Source organism: Chiloscyllium punctatum, chromosome 1, assembly GCF_047496795.1.
Source record: "Chiloscyllium punctatum isolate Juve2018m chromosome 1, sChiPun1.3, whole genome shotgun sequence".
NCBI lineage: Eukaryota > Metazoa > Chordata > Chondrichthyes > Orectolobiformes > Hemiscylliidae > Chiloscyllium > Chiloscyllium punctatum.
Genome location: NC_092739.1, coordinates 110,641,380 through 110,661,306, shown reverse-complemented (window position 1 = coordinate 110,661,306; position 19,927 = coordinate 110,641,380). Strand labels below are relative to the sequence as shown.

Sequence of the window (19,927 nt, the reverse complement as noted above, 5' to 3'; positions counted from 1 at the left end):
TGGAGAGAAAGCAGAGTTAACTTTTCATGTCCAGTCACCCTGTTGCTGCCAGACCTGTTGAGTTTCTCCAGCGATTTCTGTTGTTGTTTCAGATTTCCAGCATCTCTCTATTCGTTGTTTTACTTCAACCTCAAGATTCCTGCTGCCCCATTTTGCTGTCCTCACACTGATCTATTGTGAATTTGTCCACGTTAAGTTTGCTCCATTCCCTAGAAGGTTCTCTAAGGTTTTTTTTAAATGCTAAAGACACTCTGGAATTGTAAATTCTTATTTTTGTCCTGTGGTTGTATCATATAGGAACTGATACAACTTTGCACTTTAAAACAGACAAAAAAAGGACTAGACCAGCAATGCTTCATTCACGTTGTGTTAAAGGAAAGAACTTCCAATGATGCATTGTCTTTCTTGACCGGTCATGTCCTAAAGTGCATCACAGCTAATGCAGTACTTACGTCAAATTGTTGTTGCTCTTTTATACAACACACTCCATTTTGTGTTTCTAAATTTATTATATCCTCCATTAGCTGCAAAGTACTTTGGGGATTATGAAAGATGCTATAAACATACAAATCTTTCTGCAAATCAATCTGTTTTAGTTGCATTGCTAACTTAAAATATAACACCTATGTATTTACTTCTTGTACATTATATACTTACAGTTAAACATTTTTATTTGGTTAATTTTTGTTATGGGGGTAGAGAAAGCAGGAAAAAAAGATAAATAAATGCACTATCCAGTATAAATTTAGATTTGGGTCTTGCATCATTGTAAGGATTTTGTAAGAATTCTTTGTCATGCAGAGGATTAATAGAAAATGAAAGCTTTGCCACAAGTCAGTTGCTTTTGAAGCAGGTCAATTAAAATACTTAAAATGTACTGTATTTGGCCTCCAAGTTTGAGCTTGATAAGTTTGAAGTGATGGAAAACTTGTAATTTAAGCATTTTAATTAGTGTCCAGCCTGAAAGGCGATACATGAATTTTCCCAATATGGAGTCAGTCATTGGACAGGATGGTGATAGTGTCCAGTGAAATGGCCAACCCTACCCATCTCCAAACAGCTTTGAGAGCTGTTAAATTCTTCCTGCAGCCTCTTAACATAAGCAGTGAAGAAAGTAAGTTTTCTTGCTTCTGACTATCATTCACTGTCAGTTAGTTATTCAGTGAGATTTAGTGGAAAGTTTGCATTTCCAGATAGTGAAAGAGAACAAAGTCAGATCAGGATGTAATGGCTGCAGTATATCCCCAGATGCACCTTGTACTTTTTATCATTTTGAGCAGCAGGTATTACTGGATAAGGGTTGTTTGAGATTGTTCACTGCCACCAGTCCTCCTTTGACTTTGCTTTGTCTTGGGCCTACCTAGTGCTTCGTGGTAGAGCATCTATCACTGTAAAGTATTTACAGAAAAGGTACTATTCTCAAATTTAAAAAACGTTTATTGCATGATAAGTCGAACTAAATGTGGTCAGGCATAATTATTTGTACTCTAGGGAGCTGCTCCCTTTAAAAAACTAGAATAGAGTTCTTTGCTGCACCCAAAGATTGTGTGTGGCATCAATAGAATGGATGGAGCCAGCATAACACGTACATTAACTCCTTGAGATTCATTCTCTTATACAATAATGCCTTAGTTGAATAGATTGACAATGTCCACTGTGAATATTTTCATTTGAAGAATGATTACTTGGGAGAGCACCTGTGTAGCTATAGCTCTGTATGAATTAACATCATCAGCAGACAATGGGGAAGTTGTTAATTCGTCCAACATTTGTTTGGAAGATGTGCCTTTATTACGTTTGCACTTTTCCTAAAGTGATGTTTTTTTTTCCCTTCAGTTGTGATTATGTGTGCGAGTAGTCAGACCATAAGGAAAGTCATGCTTGCAGCACATCAACAGGGAATGACCAGCGGAGACTATGTATTCTTTAACATCGAACTCTTCAACAGCAGCCTGTATGGTAATTACATTTCTTTACAAGAATTCCACTGTATTATCTAATGTTAGTAATGTCCAATAATTCAGCTCTGATTATTTTCTTTATTATGATATGACACAGGTTCCCGAAAGGTAAACAACTCATGATAAGAGTATAAGGAACAGGGTGGTCATTATGGGGGACTTTAACTTCCCCAGCATTGACTGGAAATGCTATAACTCAAGTTTTTGTCCAGTGTGTGCAGGAGGGTTTCCTGACACAGTATGTCAAAGGGCTGACAAGAGGAGAGTCCACACTGGATCTGGTGCTTGGTAATGAACCAAGCCAGCGGTTTGATTTCGTGGAAGGTGAGCACTTTGAAGAGAGTGACCATAATTCAATTACATTTAGCTTAGCGATGGAAAGGGATAGGTACATGCCAGAGGGCAAGAGTTATAGATGGAGGAAGGGTAATTATAATGTGATTAGGCAAGACTTAGGATGCATAGAATGGGATAGCAAAATGCAGGGGGTGGGGACAATCGAAATGTGGAGCTGGTTTAAGGAACAGGTATTGAGTGTCCTTGATAGGTATGTTCCTGTCAGGCAGGGAGGAAGTGATAAGGTAAGGGAACTGTGGTTTGCTAAAGAAATTGCATCTCTTGTTAAGTGGAAGAAGGAGGCTTTTGTGATGTTGAGACAGGATGGTTCAGATGAGATGATGGAGAGTTAGATTTGCTAGGAAGGATTTAAAGAGAGAGTTAAGAAGAGCAAGGAAAGGAAATGAGCAGCCTTTAGCTGGTAGAATAAAGGAGAACCATAAAGCTTTCTATGGGTATGTGAGGAAGAAAAGAATGACTAGGATTAGGGCCAGTCAAAGACTGAAGTGGGAAGTTGTGTGTGAACCCTGTGGAGATCGGACAGGTGCAAAATGAATATTTCTCATCTGCTTTCACTTGGGAAAAGAGAATATTGTCAAGGAGAAGATTGAGATATGAGATATTAGACTAGAAAGGATCGAGATTAGTAAGGAAGAGGTGTTTTCAATTCTAGAAGGAGTGAAAGATGACAAGTCCTCTGGGCTGGATGGGATTTATCCGAGGATTCTCTGGGAAGCTTGGGAGGAGACGTTGGAGCCTTTGACCTTGATCTTTGTGTCATCATTGTCTACAGGTTTAGTACCAGAGGATTTGAGGATTACAAATGTTGTGCCCTTGTTCAAGAGATGACCCAGGTAAATATAGAGCAGTGAGCTTTACATGTGTTGGAGGAAAGGTTTTGGCAACGATTATAAGAGACAGGATTTATAAGCATCTAGCAAGCAACAGTTTGATTGCAGATAGTCAACATGGTTTTGTCAAGGGCAGGTCATATCTCACAAACAGAATTGTGTTTTTTGAGAAGGTGACTAAGCATGTGGATGAAGGTAGGGCAGTTGATGTGGTGTACATGGACTTTAGCAAAGCCTTTGATAAGGTTCCACATGGTAGGCTACTGGAGAAAAGGCGGAGGCATGGGATTGAGGTTGATTTAGCAGTTTGGATTAGAAACTGGCTTTCTGTAAGAAGGCAGTGAGTGGTGGTTGATGGCAAATATTCAGCCTGGAGTCCGGTTACTAGTGGTGTGCCTCAAAGATCTGTTTTGGGACCACTGCTGTTTGTCATTTTTATAAATGACTTGAACAAAGGCATGGGTGGATGGGTTAATAAGTTTGCAGATGACACTAAAGTCGGTGGAGTAGTGGACAGTGTTGTAAGGGAACTTGGATAAACTGCAGAATTGGGCTGAGTGGTGGCAAATGGAATTCAATGCAGCTAAATGTGAAGTGATTCACTTTGGTAAGAATAACAGGAAGGCAGCATACTGGGTCAATGAAAAGATTCTTGGTAGTGTGGGTGTGCAGATGGATCTTGTAGTCCATGTACATGTATCCCTGAAAGCTGCCACGCAGGTTGATAGTACTGTTAAGAAGGCATACAGTGTGTTAGGTTTTATTGGTAGAGGGATTGTGTTTCGGAGCCATAATATCATGCTGCAACTATACAAAATGCTAGTGTGGCCGCACTTGGAATATTGTGTACAGTTCTGGTCGCCCCTTTACACGAAGGATGTGGAAGCATTGGAAAAGCTGCAGAGGAGATTTACCAGGATGTTGCTTGATCTGGATGGAAGGTCTTATGAGGAAAGGCCGAGGAACTTGGGTCTGTTCTCATTGGAGAGAAGAAGGCTAAGAGGGGATTTGATAGTCAGAGGATTAGATAGGGTGGACAGGGAGAGTCATTTTCCTCGGATGATGACATCAGCTTGTACGAGGGGTCAGAGAGTGGTAAGGGTGTGGAATGCCCTACCTGCCAATGTACTTTACCCAGCCACGTTAGGGAGATTTAAACATTCCTTGGATAAGCACATGGATGATGGGATAGTGTAGGGCTTAGATTAGTTCACAGGTGAGTACAACATCAAGGGCCGAAGGGCTTGTTCTGCGCTGTATTGTTCTTTATTCTGTTTTCTATGTTCTATGTTCAGACGCAATATATTTTGCTCTAGTCCCATTTGGATGCACACCCCCATAACTCTTTCTCGAGTACATCAATGATATCATCAGTGCTGCTTCCTCTCTCATCTGGAAATGGAAAAACGTATCAATTTTGCTTCCAATTTCTCTGCTTAAACTTTCACCCAGTTCATCTCTGACTCCTCCCTTCCCTTCCTCAACATCTCTGTTTCAGTTCCTGAGGAGAGGCTGGCTAACAGTCTCCAGTACAAACCCACAGAGTCCCATAGTTGCCTTGACTGTGCACCCCCCACATCCTGTTTCCATTCTCCCAGTTTCTCAGTCTCTGTCACATCTGTTCAGATAAAACATTGATTTACCTGCACTACATATTCTCTTATCACAATGTGGTCTGCTCCACATGAGAGAAATGAAACACAGGCTGAGCGATCACTTTGCAAACCTACATTCTGTCTGTAAAAGTGACCCTGAGTTTCTGGTTGCCTGACACTTCAACACATCTATATGTTCCCTGGCCAACATCTCTGTCTCGGGCTTGCTTCAGTGCTCCAGTGAAATCAGTGCTGACTGGAAGAACAACATCTTATTTTCAACTTGGAGAACCTGCAACCTTCAGCACTCAGTATCGAGTTCAATCATCTTGGGAACTGAGCACCTTCTCAAATGAGCTTCTCCCAACACCCACACCAGGCTTTGTCACCACATGGGCTACTATCACAACGAACCCAACTGTCAGCTACTAATGGATCATATGAGAAACTATTGACCCTCCCAGGCTGACCTTTACCCTCTCCCAGGCTGACCTTTACCCACTCCTTGGTCAGCAACAGATGATGTTCTGTCTTTTTGGGGTCCGTCCCGACCTATTGTTTACTTCTCCTCCTCCTCCTCCATCCGCCCCCTCCACCCTCTCCCTGTACCCCATCTTCAGCATATATAACAACATTTTGCTCGCTACAATCAGTTCTGAAGAAGAATCACTGAAGCATTCATTTCACTTTCTATCCACAGATGCTGCCAGATCTGCTGAGTTTCACCAGCAACTTTTGTACTTATTTTGGTTTTCAGAATCTGCAGTTCTTTGGATTGTTAGTATTTTATTCCTTGTCTAATTTTTTTCCCCAATACTTCTTCTGAAGTCATTGACAAGTGCTTCAGTTTGAGAGCTCCGGAATGCATTGTCAAATTGGAGTTAATGCATGGATTTGAATTTCATCATCCTTTCTCCTCAATCAGCCATTCACTCTGTGGTGATAAATGGAGTATGGCGGGCTCTTTGATGCCACTGTGTCAAACCCACTGCAAAAAAAAATCAGCACCTGAGTTATCCAAACGAAAGTATTATCAGCTGTCCCTCCGTTCCATTATGATGTCTATTCAGGGTGGTGAGCCTCTCATGCGAGCCTTTGTGTGATTGAGCAGGCCAAGTTGGAAACCTCTCGGGTCCTTTAATGTCCCCTAAAAACACAATTCATGTCATGTAACTGAGGTCAAGGGGATATGGCTCCCCTCTTCCAAGCATTTCCAGTTAGCTTAGCACTAGGCCAAACCAAATAATTAGTAACGCTTATATCATGATAACAGGGTGTTATAATATGCTGTGGCTGAGGCAAATATCACATTGAGGAGCTAATTTTACGTACTATTTCTAATGTCTGGATGCATTTGGCTGCATTTCAATTTATTTAATAAATTGGTAGTTCAGTGTGGAATTTTATTGCTTGATGTTTATATTTCTGCTCACAACTCTGCTCCAAAATATGACACATGGTTATTTTCATAAGAATACTCATAACTTGTGTAAAGATGGTGACAAGATTTAAAATTATGGAAGGGGATGGATTTGAAGCTTTGAATTGGTGTTCACTGTAAGCATCTTTTCCTGCATACTTATATCTGTGTATTGCTTGGCGGGTAGGAAGATTTTATTTACATTTTCTGACTGATGGTGCCCCCAAAGATAATGTGGCTGCCTGGAGATAATTGAGAATGTGCCAACAGCTGGCTGAATAATTGTCAAGAGTTGGTAATTGTCAATAATTGGTAATTGTCAAGATAGCACTGACTTGAATTTCTTTGTGCCTGGCACCTACCTGCCAACATCCCATGGCCTTAGTCACATTAATTTGTCCTCTTTCATCACCAAACCCTTTCCTGCACCCAACTGACCCCACAGCTGTACACTCACTCCAATGACTCATGCTGGAATACAGTCCCAATGATTCTCATCACTGCATTAGGAAAGTCACTAATACATTGTTCTTGTGGACAAATGGGTGCAAAAAGAGGCGTAAGAGTCACCAGTGCCAGACCAGCAGGACTTTTACTTGTACAAAAAGCAATTTTAAATGGTACTCAAAACTTAATATAGAAAATCCCTTCACAAAAGCTTTTAATTCCAGATGAAAAGCTTATGCCTGAGACCTCAATTCCTCTGTTCCATGGATGCTACCTGACCTGATTTTCAGCACCACACTTTTCAACTTCAATTCCTGTATGTCTAGTTTGTGATGTTGATCATCATATTCTGATTAATATTGCCAGATACCCCAGGGACCATCATAGTATGTTTCTTAGAATAAATATTGCTCCCGCATTTAGGACATTACTTAAACAATGGAACAGCCTATCACAAATCTATCCGGTGGTAGCTCACATGTTAAATACTTAACATTCTCAACTCATTTCAATAATCTGTCAACAATCGACCATCAAATATCCCTTTCTCTGCTGATCGTTTTCTCTCTCTGTGGGCTCCAACTTTCCCTATCCGCTCACCTTTTCTCCCTACCAGCACCCTCCCCCCTCCACCAGCAGAAAGTCAGTACCATATTTTCCTATCTGCTATCAATTCTAAAGAAGGATCACTGGACTTGAAAGGTTAACTCTGTTTTTCTCTCTCCACAGATAGATGTGCTGCATTTCAGCAGCAGTTTCTGCTTTTTGTTTGTTAACTTCTGAATGCCTTTATACTAGGTATTTTAGGTCAAAGTAGATAATTAAAATGCTTGTTTGGCCTCTTAAACATACTATTAGGCAACCTTTGCAAAATTTGTCAGTGGAGTTCGGAGGCAGTTGTTGAGATTTGCCTTGCTCAGGATTCTTTTCTAAGCTTCTGTGGCTGCAAACTCCAGGCAACTGGTTATATTCATTTTGCAAATTATTCATGCTGTGGAGCCAGAGGGAATGGGATTTACACACTGAACTTGCTGAGCACTGAACCTGCTGACAATATGATCCCAAGTTCCCTAATTGCATATGTCCAGAGGTCATAAGCATAGTATGAGAATTTTGTGGACCTGCCAAGCTTCAGGCTCCACAAGTGACTCAACTGTACAGGGAGTGAGGAAGGAATAACAACAGTGATAGAGGATTCTTTAGTCAGGAGACCAGATTGGTGTCGCTGTGGCTGAAAATGTGACTTTGGGATCGGGTCAGGGATATCTCTGGCTACAAGGCATCCTGAAACAGCTGGGTGATGAGTTAGAGATTGTTGTACATGTAGGTACCAATAATATGGACAAAGTGAGGAATGAGGTCTTGCATCAAGAATTAGGTCATTGCGTATGTTTAAGATGGAGATAGATAGGTTCTTGATTGTAAAGGGGATCAAGGGTTATGGGGAGTGTGGGAAAATGGGGTTGAGAAACTTATCGGCCATGATTGAATAGTGGAACAGACTTGATGGGCTGAATGGCCTAATTTCTGCTCCTATGTCTTATGGTCTCATGGACTTAATTTAGGGAGCGAGGCAGTAGATTAAAAAGCAGGACCCCAATAGTAATCTCTGGATTACTCCTGATGACACGTGCTAGTGAGTTTAGAAAGACAAAAACAGGACAAATTAATGCATGGTTCACGAGTTGGTGTGAGGGGGTGGTTTTAGATTCCTGAATCATTGGGACCATTTTTGGGAAGGTGGGACATGTACGAACAGAACAGACCACATCTAGGACCTATATTCTTGCAGGTAGGTTTGATAGTGCTATTGGGAAGAGTTTAAGCTAATCTGGCAGGGAGTTGGGGCACAAATCACAGAAACAGAGACACATCATACTACAGCAAAGGAAGCAAGTCACAGTGAGTTCAGCTATGTTGAGTCTCAAGAGAGTAAGATGAGACTGGATGGCCTTTACTTTAATGTGAGGAGTGGAATAGGTGAGACTGATGAGCTAAAGGCATGGATTGAGCCATTGAATTATGATATTGTTACCATCACAGAAATATGATTGAGGGAAGGACTGGATTGGCAACTCAACATTTCGGGGTATAGTATATTTAGGTGAACAGAGGAGGGTGTATAAAGGGTGGTGGTGTAGCACTATTAATTAAGGAGTCAATTACACAATAAGGAGAGATAATATCTTGGAAGGGTCCTCAAACAAAACGTTGTAAGGGGGCAGCAACTTTACTGGGAGTGTATTATAGGCCCTCAAAGAGTCAGCAGGAAATAGAGGAGCTAAGATGTAGACAATTCACAGAGGTGTGTATGAGTAATAATCATGCAAGAGTAATAATAGGAGGGGATTTCAACTTTCCCAACATAATCTGGGATAGCCATTGTGTTAAGAGTTTGAAGGAGGTGGATTTCTTGAAATGCATCTCGGGCAGTTTTTTGTATCAATACGTAGAAGGCCCAACAAGGGACAGCGCAGTTCTGGATCTGGTTCTGGGGAAAGGAGCCGGACAAGTGTTCGATATGACAGTGGGCAATCATGTAGGCAATAGCGATTACAATGCGGTACAGTTCAAATTCATTCTGGGCAAGGAAAAAGATAGCTTGCATGGGTTTGGAGAAAGGCATATTTTATTAAAATAAAGCAGGATCTGTTCACAGTAGACTGGAAACAGCTCCTCACGGTTAAGTGTACAGCAGAGCAGTGAGGGGCATTCAAAAATGGTTGGAGAGAGTACATGTCCAACATGTACTCTTTAGAGGGAAATGTAGGAGCAATAAGTTTGGAGGATCCTGGATAATCAAGAACAATTCAGGACTGGATAAGGAAGAACAGTTGCAAGTTTTTATTATGTCCACAGGGAGTAATTCAGCTGTGACCTGAGAGGATTACAGGAAGTGCAGGAGGAAACTTAGGAAAGCAATTAGAAGAACAAAAAAGGGGCATGAAAAAGGACTTGTGAACTGGATTAAGGAGAATCCTAAAATACTTTATAAGTGCATTAAAGGGAAGAGGTTAACCAAGGGAAGAGTAGAGCCCATTAAGGACCAATGAGGATATTGGAAGGATGTTGAATGCATACTTCTCTTTGGTCTTCACACTGGAAAAGGAGAATACATGTACAGAATTCAGGAAAAGAGACTGTGAGGAACTTGCACAGTTTGACACAGGACATTGAGAGGTATTGGAGGCTCTGTTGGGCTTAAGAACAGACAACTGCCCTGGCCCAGATAGATTGTTTCCCCAGCTGCTGTGGGAGGTGAGGGAGGAAATTGCAGGGGATCTGACATAAATTTTAAATTCCTCTCTGGCCACAGGTGAAAGTGCCAGAGGAGGATGGCAAATGTGGTTCCACCTTTTCAGACAGATGATATAGATGAACCCGGAAATTATAGACTGGTGAGTCTCATGTCAGTGGTAGGAAAAATATTGGAGAAGATTCTGAAGAACCAAATTAATATCTAAGTGGAAAGGCATGGATTAATTAGAAACCGTCAGAATGGCTTTGTCAGAGGGTGGTCATGCCTAACAAATTTGTTAGCACTTTTTGAAAATATGATCAAGTTTGTGGATGAAGGAAGTTCAATTGATGTGGATTTATTGTTTCTGTGGATTTTAGCAAAGCTTTAGACAAGGTCTCACATGGGCAACTGATTGAGAAGGTGAAATTCATGGACACTTGGCCAGATGGGTCAGAAACTGGCTTAGTGTTCAGACACAAACGGGAGTGGGAGCAGGCTGTTTGAGTGACTGGAGCCTGATGTCCAACAATAATCCACAAGGATCAGTATTAGGGATCCTTATAATAATGTGGATTAAAATGTCGAGGGAATGTTAAGCAAATTTACAGATGACACCAAGATTAGTAGAACAGTTAATAGCAAAGAAGATGGTTGTAGGTTACAAGAAGGCATAAATGGGTTGGTGAGCTGGACAGAGCAGTGGCAGATAGTATCTAATCCTGATGAGTGTGAGGTGATGCACTTTGGAAGAATAAATAAGATGAGGGTATATTTAATGAAAGACAGGACACTGGGTAGCTTAGAGGAACAGAGGGATTTTGGGGTAATTATTCACAGATCCCTGAAATTTGCAGAGCATGTGAATAGGATTGTTAAGGTGTGTGGGACACTTGCTTTCGTCAGCCATGGCATAGAATATACAAGCAAGGAGATAATGATGAAGTTTTGCAGAATGTTGGTCAGGCTACTGTTGGAATACTGTCTCCTTACAACAGGAATGATCTGATCACAGTAGAGGGAGTACAGAGGAGATTCACCTGGATGTTGCCTGGGATGAAGAAACTGAGCTATAAGGAGAGATTAGACAGGCTTGGATTGTTTTCTTTAGAGCAGAAAAATTGAGGGGATATGTAGTTGAACTGTATAAGATTATGAAGGAGATGGACTGTCGAATAGAGAGCAACTGTTCCCCTTGGTTGAGGAGTCAATCACAAAAGGCAAAATTGACTGAGTTTTATGAGGCAAAGTAACTATTAGGATCATCTTCGTACAATAGAAGTCAGAAACATTATGGCGAAAGAGTATTGAATGTTTGCAAACTAATTTCAAACTCAGAGATACTTTTTTTTTTTGGGTGAGATTGACTCCTGGCAGCATTCCCTCTCAAGGGTCTATTCAAAGTAGTTGTACAAATAAGAAAGACGAAAGAGGAGCTGACCAAAGCTGGATGTGATGAAATATGATCACATTATTAGACAAACTAAAATCTTTTTCATTTTACTCTTAGGAAATGGCTCGTGGAAACAAGGAGATAAATTTGATGTTGAAGCCAAAGCAGCGTACCAGTCGCTTCAAACTGTGACTCTACTGAGGTCAGCAAAGCCAGAGTTTTACAAATTTGCCGCTGACATGAAAAATCGATCACGTCATCGGTACAATTTGAGCCCTGAAGATGACAATGGTGTAAGTCTGCCATATAATTTAAGAAAGAACCACCCTATATTTGGAAATTTCAGATCAGGCGCTCTTAAACTTGGGAGGTGGAGTTCAAGGGAAGGATTGACTGCAGGTTGACTTTGATCATTCTCAATGAAAGAAAACAACATCAAAGTAGAAGATTGATCACATTTGACAGCTTTCTGTTCATAAGTCACTTTTTTACAGGGCCATGGACGGTTTACTTTAGACACAATTTAAATGTGACATAGAATATGTGGCAGATGAGGAAATCATGCTAATTGATTTTGTTAATTGCATAAAGTTAAAAATATTTTATCATTCTAATCCTGAAAGGGAGTTGACAGAGTGAATGGCATTCAATTGTGCATTACCATTCTATGATTCTAAGTTTCCAATTTCTTGTTCCTGAGAGGAAACTTTACCTATCTGAAATGCCAGATGTTCATTATATTTTCCCAGCAAACAAAGGCTCCAATTTCTTACTCGGATGGAGAGTGCGAAAATGCCAGCATGTTTTCAGAATTGCAATTGCTCTCTATCTACCCTTCACATCTGCTACATGGTCCCGACTTCTCTCAGTTTCATTGGGGGTGGGGCAGATCATAGTCCATGTCTGTGTGGCTCCTGGAGGCAGCTGTCTGTATGAATGATCTGCTCCTGCTTCCACTGAAATCAGGTTCTGGTATCCCTGGTGACTGGAAGCTGGAGTGTGTAGATTAGACCAAGTACTGTATCACTATGTAGCTTTTAGACAGCCGAGGCGCTCCTTTGGAAAGCTGAATACGCTTGCAGATAAAGTCCCAGGACATCTTGGTGGTAGGGATCAGGATTCCTTTGGGGTTGTGACAAGGAAAGGATCTTGCATCCTTTTGGGGGTGGTGACGATTGCGTGTAAATATTTCTTTTTGAAACTGTGCAACCTGTCAAGAACTACCAATAACTATCAAAACATTTTGATGGGTTGACATTTCTTGACACATGTTGACATCTCGACAGATCAAAAAGTGTCCAGAAGTCTTAAAGTATGAGCTTACCACTGACCAGAAGGTGAACTGGAGCAGCCATCAAAAACACTGCAGCTACAGGAGCAGATCAGAGGCTTTGAATATTTCAGCGTGTAACTCACCTCCTGACTCCTCAAAGCCTGTCCACTATCTAAAGGCACAAGTCAGGAGTGTGATGGAATACTCTCCACTTACCTGGACAGGTATAGCTTCAATAATACTCAAGAAGATTTAGTGGGCTACAGAGATAGGGCTGGAAAATTGGACTAGCTTGGTAGCTCCTTCAGGAGTGAGTGCAGACATGTTGGGCTGAATGGTCTCCTTCTATACTGTGAAAGTCTATGATTCTAAGCTTGACACCATTCAGGGCAAAGCAGACTGTCTAGAGTGGTTCCACATCCACAAACTCCTTCCACTACCAATGTATTGTGACAGCAGTGTCTACCATCTACGATGTACACTTCAGTAACTCATCAAGGCATCTTTTACACAGACACTCCAATCTCTCCAGCATCCACCACTTAGAAGGACAATGGCAGCAGATGCATGGAGTCACCACCATCTGCAAGTTCACCTCAAAGCCAGATATTACCTTCACTTGGAATTTATCAATGATTTCTTCATTGTCTCCTGAACAAGATCCTGGAACGCCTTCCCTAACAGCACTGTTGATATACCTACACCACTTGAACTGCAATGGTTCAAGATTTCAGTTCATAAATAGAACAATTGGGGATGGCAATAAATGCTGATAAAGTCAGCAAGGCTCACATCCTATGAATGAATTTACAAAAAAAAAGGAATGACAGTGCTTCTCTCAATAGCGTTTAGTCTGTAACTGAGATTTAAATACTAGATATGTATTGTTTCAAAAATGCAATTTGGTGAAACTTCCTGCTTGTGCTAAGATTCTAAATCAATCAGATTATGTGTTAAGGTAAGTCTTAGTCCAGGTCTAAGCGCTTAAACCAACTCAACTTTCTGGTGCAGGATTGGAAAAACATGATATTGTCTGAATTATCATCTTTTAGATAAATCAGTTTGAGGAGGTTTTTATCTGTTACAGAGAATGTATAAGATCCAGTGACAGAATTTGATGAAGTGAAGTGGTGTTTTTCATTGAGGAATATGATAAGTAGCTATGCTGACCATTCTGAGGAAGCTAGCATTGTAACGGACCTCTGAAACCTGCTTCTGCAAAGCTCCAGCCTCACTACTAGCAGATTGGTTGGAGGAGAGCCAAAAGTCTGTCAAGTGTACTTCAGTGACCCAGAAACCAGAGGTCTCATCATACTTTCAGTTTATGAAGCATAGGATTTGTTGTTTTAAGCCTGTGAACAAAAACGTTGATATTCTATCCCAACACTGACAAAAGTTAAATTCTGAATTCTCGAAATGAACAGGGAATTACAAAGAAAACTAGTTTAACACTGAGAAAACAAATATGGGTTGGCCTTTGTGTTTCACGTTGTGCTGAGGAAAGTGGAATGGAAACTGACGGTTCTACTCCCAGGCCTGATATTCAATCAGTTGGCCATATTGTGTAATATTCTCTGGTCAATTGTTACCCTCAGGATGTTGATAGTGGGGGATTCTGTGATAGTCATGCCAATGATTGTCAGGGAACAAACATTAGATTCTCTCTTGTTGGCGATGGTCATTGCCTGACACTCATATGGTATGAATGTTTCTTTTTGCGCCATTTATTAGCCCAAGCCTGGATATTGTCCAGGTCTTGTTGCATTTGAACATAAACTGTTTCAGTATCTGAGGGGTCATGAATGAGCTCATGATGGAGAGAAGCAACTGAAGGTCATTGGGCTTAGGAGACATTTTCAAATCAAATCATGAGGATCATAGTTAAGGTGACTAACCAAGGTCTTTAGCCCTAGAGTAGGGTAATCCAAAACTAGAGGGCATACGTTTAAGGTGAGACTGGAAGGATTTAAATGGGACCTCTTTTTACACATTGGGTCATGTATATATGGACTGAGCTGCCAGAGGAAGTGGTAGAGGTGGGCACAATTACAATATTTAAAAGACATTTGGACAGGTACATGGATAGGAAAGGTTTAGAGGGATATGGGCCAAATGCAGGCAAATGGGGCTAGTTCAGTTTAAGAAACCTCCTAGGTCAGCATAGACAAGTTGGGCCAAAGGGTTTGACTTCATGTCCAGGAATGTTATTACCCACCTCTGGAGCAGGTGGGATTTGAGTCTCCTGGCTCAGAGGTAGGGGCATTATCACTATGCCACAGGAGCCCTAAAGAAACTGTGTTTACACACAACCCATCACATAGGGATAGTCAGGAAACTGAAACCTAGTCTTCTGTATTGCCAGGCAGAACTACTAAACAGAGCAAAAGTGAAGACTGCAGATGCTGAAGATCAGAGTCTAGATTAGAGTGGTGTTGGAAAAGCACAGCAAGTCAGGCAGCATCCGAGGTAGCAGGAAAATCGACGTTTCGGGCAAAAGCCTTCATCAGGAATGAAGGCCTGAAGAACTACTAAATACTTTACTAACATCAAAATAATTTTCCTTTGTGCTAAGTATGACTCCACCCAGTGGACAGTTGTCTTAATTCACATGACTTCAGTTTTGTCAGGGCTTCTTGATGTCACCGTGTCAAATGCAGCCTTTAAGTCAGCAGCAGTCACGGCCATCTTACCTCTTGAGCTCAGCTCTTCTGTCCATATCTGAACCGAGGCTTAATATGACCTAAAACAAGGTGGTGCTGGTGGAACACAAACTGATCATCAGAAAGCAGGTTATTGCTATGTAAGTATCATTTGATAAAACTGTTGAAGGGCAACTTTCTTAATTTGCTGATTATCAATAGAAGACTATTAGGGCAATAATTAGTCAAACTACATTTGTTCTGCTTTAGCTGGCAATTCTCCACATTGTCAGGTGGATACCAGTTGTATTAAAACATAAAGATGTTTCTTGATATCATATGAAGTGAATTGAATTGACTAATGATTAGCATCTATGATTCTGGGGATCTAAGAAGGAGCCCCAGATGAATCATCCATTTGACATTTCTGACTGAAGATGACCTTAATTCTTCAGCAGTGGACTGATATGCTGACTTCTGGCCTTATTCAGAATGGGAACTTCCTCCTATTAGTTTATTAACTGTTCATCTCAATCCATGACTGAGTCATGAGTGTAGAGGACTGCAGAGCATCAATCTGCTTGATTCAGTGTGGAATCACTTAACTCTGACGATAACTTTCTGCTGTTGTTGGTTAGCATTCAGGTAGTCTTGTAGTCCTTTCTGAGCAACACATCTTGTGCTGTATAGTTTGATGACACCACTTCTGACAGCCTGAAGAGTGGACTGAAACCGGAACAGTCCTAGCTGCAATCTTATTAGGTACTTTCATTTCCATGATCTTGACCTTTGACCCATGGAAGGTTTTCACCTGCATGCTGGTTCAGATGGCAATTTTGATAAACAGTTCAGACTGCAAACGAGGACAAAAATATAGCATGTCGTGATCAGAGGTTCCTCTACACTGATGGTTAATTGCTCACACTGAAACTCAACAATGAAGACTTGTGAATTGTCTCTCCCATGGTTGTAATATGTTCTTTATTACCATAATTGTTTACAAAATATGTTTATGGCCCAAGGTGTCACAGTGCTGCCCTTAATTGCTCTAAATATAATCCTGCTGTAAGTGGTTCACAGATTCTGCTCCCTCTGCTCCATGCTGACTGTCTTATGATTAAGGTGCCAATTCATACAATAAGCAAAGCAGCTATGCCCTTTTGGACGACGAATGAAGCATGCACCTAAAAGTATCAGGTTGCCTCTAGCACCACAAAGCTGGTTTACAAGGCTTGTGTTCAAAGCACCTTTGTCGTGTGACTGCGAGAGGTGGATAACTCTCAGCTATTAAGAAAAGAAGCTTAACAATTACCATCTCTGTTTTTAGTGCATTCTGGGCACTTCAACCGCAGGCAAAATCAAGAATGCGGCAGTGTTATTGAAAGCAAATCTTGAAGTTATGTAGCCACTCGTCAGCCAGAAGGGCTTTTGCTAGCTCAGGCACAGTCGGAGGATGAAAGCTGGTCATTTACGTAAAAACCTCCTGTGTGGTGAGGTCACCAGAACCAGAAAACCAGATAACCACTAAGATGCACATGTTTCCACTTCCCAGGATGTTTGCATTTCTGAGGGGAAGGCCATAAGCACCAATTTTCACCCCTGGGAGACCTAGGTTGTGGACAGATGCTAATGGTGACACTGCCTGTGGGTCAGTGTGTGACACCATGAGAGTCAGTGGGCAACAGTTACCAACACCAATAACAACACCAGGACACCTGATGATAATCAGTTCATATATGGCATGTGAGGCAGAATCTGCCTTTCACACATTGATCTTTTCAGCCATCAGATAAAGTGCACCATTCGAGCTAACCTAACTGATTTGATTTGCTTGTGCAGACACAACTGGCTGAATGGCCTCCTTCTGTGCTGTACCAATTCTGTACAGGTCCACCATCTTATGTAGATGGAACAATGACAAAGAGTCCTATGCTGTAGATGCACAGGTTGACACACCAGTTTTAACTATGCCTGGTGTAGCTACCAGCAAACTATCCTGCACTCTTTATTGAACCAGAGTTGATCCCCACCTTGGTTGTAAAGTTGAGTGAAGGATATATCAGGCAGAAGATTACAGATTGTGGTTGAGTAAAATTCTGTTGCTGATGAGGCCCACATTGCCTTATGAATGCCCTGTCTTGATTTGTTCAAAGTCTGTCTTACTTAGCAAGGTGATAACGTGATGGAAAGGACCCTCAGTGTGATGACAGGCCTTTGTTTCGACAATTTCTGTGTAATTGCCACTCCCATCTATACGGCTATGGATGGATCCGTCCACTCCTGGTACGTTGGTGAAGGTGTGGTCGGGTATTTTTTTCCATGCCTTTGTGTTCCCCACTGCCATCTGTGGACCCAGTCTCACTGCTGTGTCCTTTAGGCCTCAGCCAGCTCAGTCAGTTTGTCCATCATCAGAGGATTTTAAAGTCTGCAGCACTTCTCCTTCTATTGAAATCTGCTGAAATTTCACTTTTTCCCCTTTGGCAGCACCTTTAAACAGTGGATCTTCTCTCAGTATTACCTTTCCCTTTACCATCAAATGTGAAAAATACAAGTTAATTGTTATCCAGTCTCTGCTCTTTGATGAAGTACATCTTTTCTCTCTTTATTAACTATTGCAGTTTGAGGAATTGGATGATGTGATGGAATAATGGAGCAGGGTTGATATGGTAAATGGCTTCTCCTGTTCCTATTTGTTACTGGGCTGGAGTTTAAACTTCTCTGCTGGCATGTTTGGAGATGTGTTTGTTATCATTTAACAGGAATTGGGCTTGATCTATCCTAGTGGTATCCACAGGGTATACAAAGAGCATTGATCAAACAGAAGGGTTTGGTCTGTTATAACTCAGAGAAATAAATCAAGCAATCTAATAATTCAGTTTGTGAAATGAGCTAACATCCCAGTGCTGTTCCTTTACTGTAGCTGTGAGGATGAGCAGCGACATTTGATTTGTAACTTTGTGTTAATTCAACAGATTCAATGCCAGAAGTAAATACATGAAAGAAAACAATATGCTAAGAATCAATTAAGACCATTTAATCTGTGCATTCATATTACCCTGTGGATAAATAAGAAGTGGTACAGTTTTACTCAACCACAATTTGTAACCTTCTGCCCTGACATATCCCTCACTCAACTTTACAATCAAGCCGGGAATCAACCTTTGTGCCACCCATTTCATTTCAATTAGATTTAAAAACATTTAAAATCCAGATGGAGGGAGCCTGTGACTGCCTGCAGCTCTGTAGCTGACGCATGATCATTACAATTACATCAGAATTATTAAATATATCCTTCACTTACCTAACATCCCACAGATGTCACGATGCAGCTTTCTTCCTGAAACACATGGAGGAGTTAAAATATCCAAAATGTTTCTCTTTCTGCCCAGTGTTGGAGAGAAATTAAATGCTTCAGAACTCAAATTTCAGGACAAAGTTGCATGTTTATTATTCGGAGAGGGCCTGATCTGGGTTCAGGAACCCACTCCCAGCTGTGTTCTGATCCCGTGATGCCATTTTGAAATGTAAATATCCTAAATGTTCCATGGGAAAACACTGTGTCCAACAATTGGTATGGAACATTGGCAGGGGGCAGGAGCTGCCTGCAGAGCATTAACATTTACTCTGAGCCTCCAGCTTTGCTGTTGATCTCTGGCCAGTCCCAGCAGTGTCCATTGCTCCCAGTGGCACTGTTGGTAATGAAGATCTGCCAACCATTTGATTGACTAGCGGCTCCTGGTGGTTTAGATCTCATTCTGAATGCCCTAGGACCCCAAAAGCAGAGCGTTAACTGCTCAACATGCTTTTGATCCCAACAGGATTTTCACAAATGGCCACATAGGGTTGTCACTGGTTTTCTGGCTGGTGGGTGGCACAGTATCATGACCATTACATTCGCTCATGGTGTCTAATCTGTGCAAGACATTAAACTAATGCCTGGCAATCTGCCTAACTAAAACAGCTTGAGGAATTTCTATAGGTGTTTTCTGTGGAAACCCCCCCCCCCCCACCAATAGCAGCACAGAGATGGAAGAACAGATAAAAGGTGCAGGTGTAACAGAGTTGTTGTTATGGGTGACTTCAACTTCCCCAATATTGATTGGAACTTCCTTAGTGCAGATGGTCTAAATGGAGCCGAGTTTGTCAACTGTGTACAGGAAGAATTATTGACTCAATATGTAGATTCTGGATTAGTGGTGCTGGAAGAGCACAGCAGTTCAGGCAGCATCCAAGTAGCTTCGAAATCAATGTTTTGGGCAAAAGCCCTTCATTGTAGATAGGCTGATGAGGGGGAAAGCCAATTTGCATTGGATGCTAGGCAATAAGCCAGGCCAGGTGTCAGATCTCTCGGTGGGAGACCATTGCGGTGACAGTGACCACAACTGCCTCACATTTACCATATACTGGATTAGTGGTGCTGGAAGAGCACAGCAGTTCAGGCAGCATCCAACTAGCAGTGAAATCGACGTTTCGGGAAAAGGCCCTTCATCAGGAATAAAGGCAGTGAGCCTGAAGCGTGGAGAGATAAGCTAGAGGAGGGTGGGGATGGGGAGAGAGTAGCATAGAGTACAATGGGTGAGTGGGGGAGGAGATGAAGGTGATAGGTCAAGGAGGAGAGGGTGGAGTGGATAGGTGGAAAAGAAGATAAGCAGGTAGGACAAGTCAAGGAGACAGTGCTGAGCTGGAAGGTTTGAAACTAGGGTGAGGTGGGGGAAGGGGAAATGAAGAAGCTGTTGAAGTCCACATTGATGCCCTGGGGTTGAAGTGTTCCGAG

The 19,927-nt window shown here is 41.6% G+C and overlaps 1 protein-coding gene across 4 annotated transcripts in view; it reads left to right on the top strand.

Annotated features, from left to right (window-relative positions):
• npr3 (natriuretic peptide receptor 3) overlaps positions 1-19,927 on the top strand; it is a 79,950-nt gene that overhangs the window by 18,324 nt on the left and 41,699 nt on the right. For all 4 annotated transcript variants that reach the window (XM_072571968.1, XM_072571958.1, XM_072571987.1 and 1 more), the window contains exons 2-3: positions 1,837-1,959; positions 11,359-11,534. In XM_072571968.1, the coding sequence (XP_072428069.1) occupies positions 1,837-1,959; positions 11,359-11,534 (299 nt within the window). The remainder of the gene's footprint in view (positions 1-1,836; positions 1,960-11,358; positions 11,535-19,927) is intronic.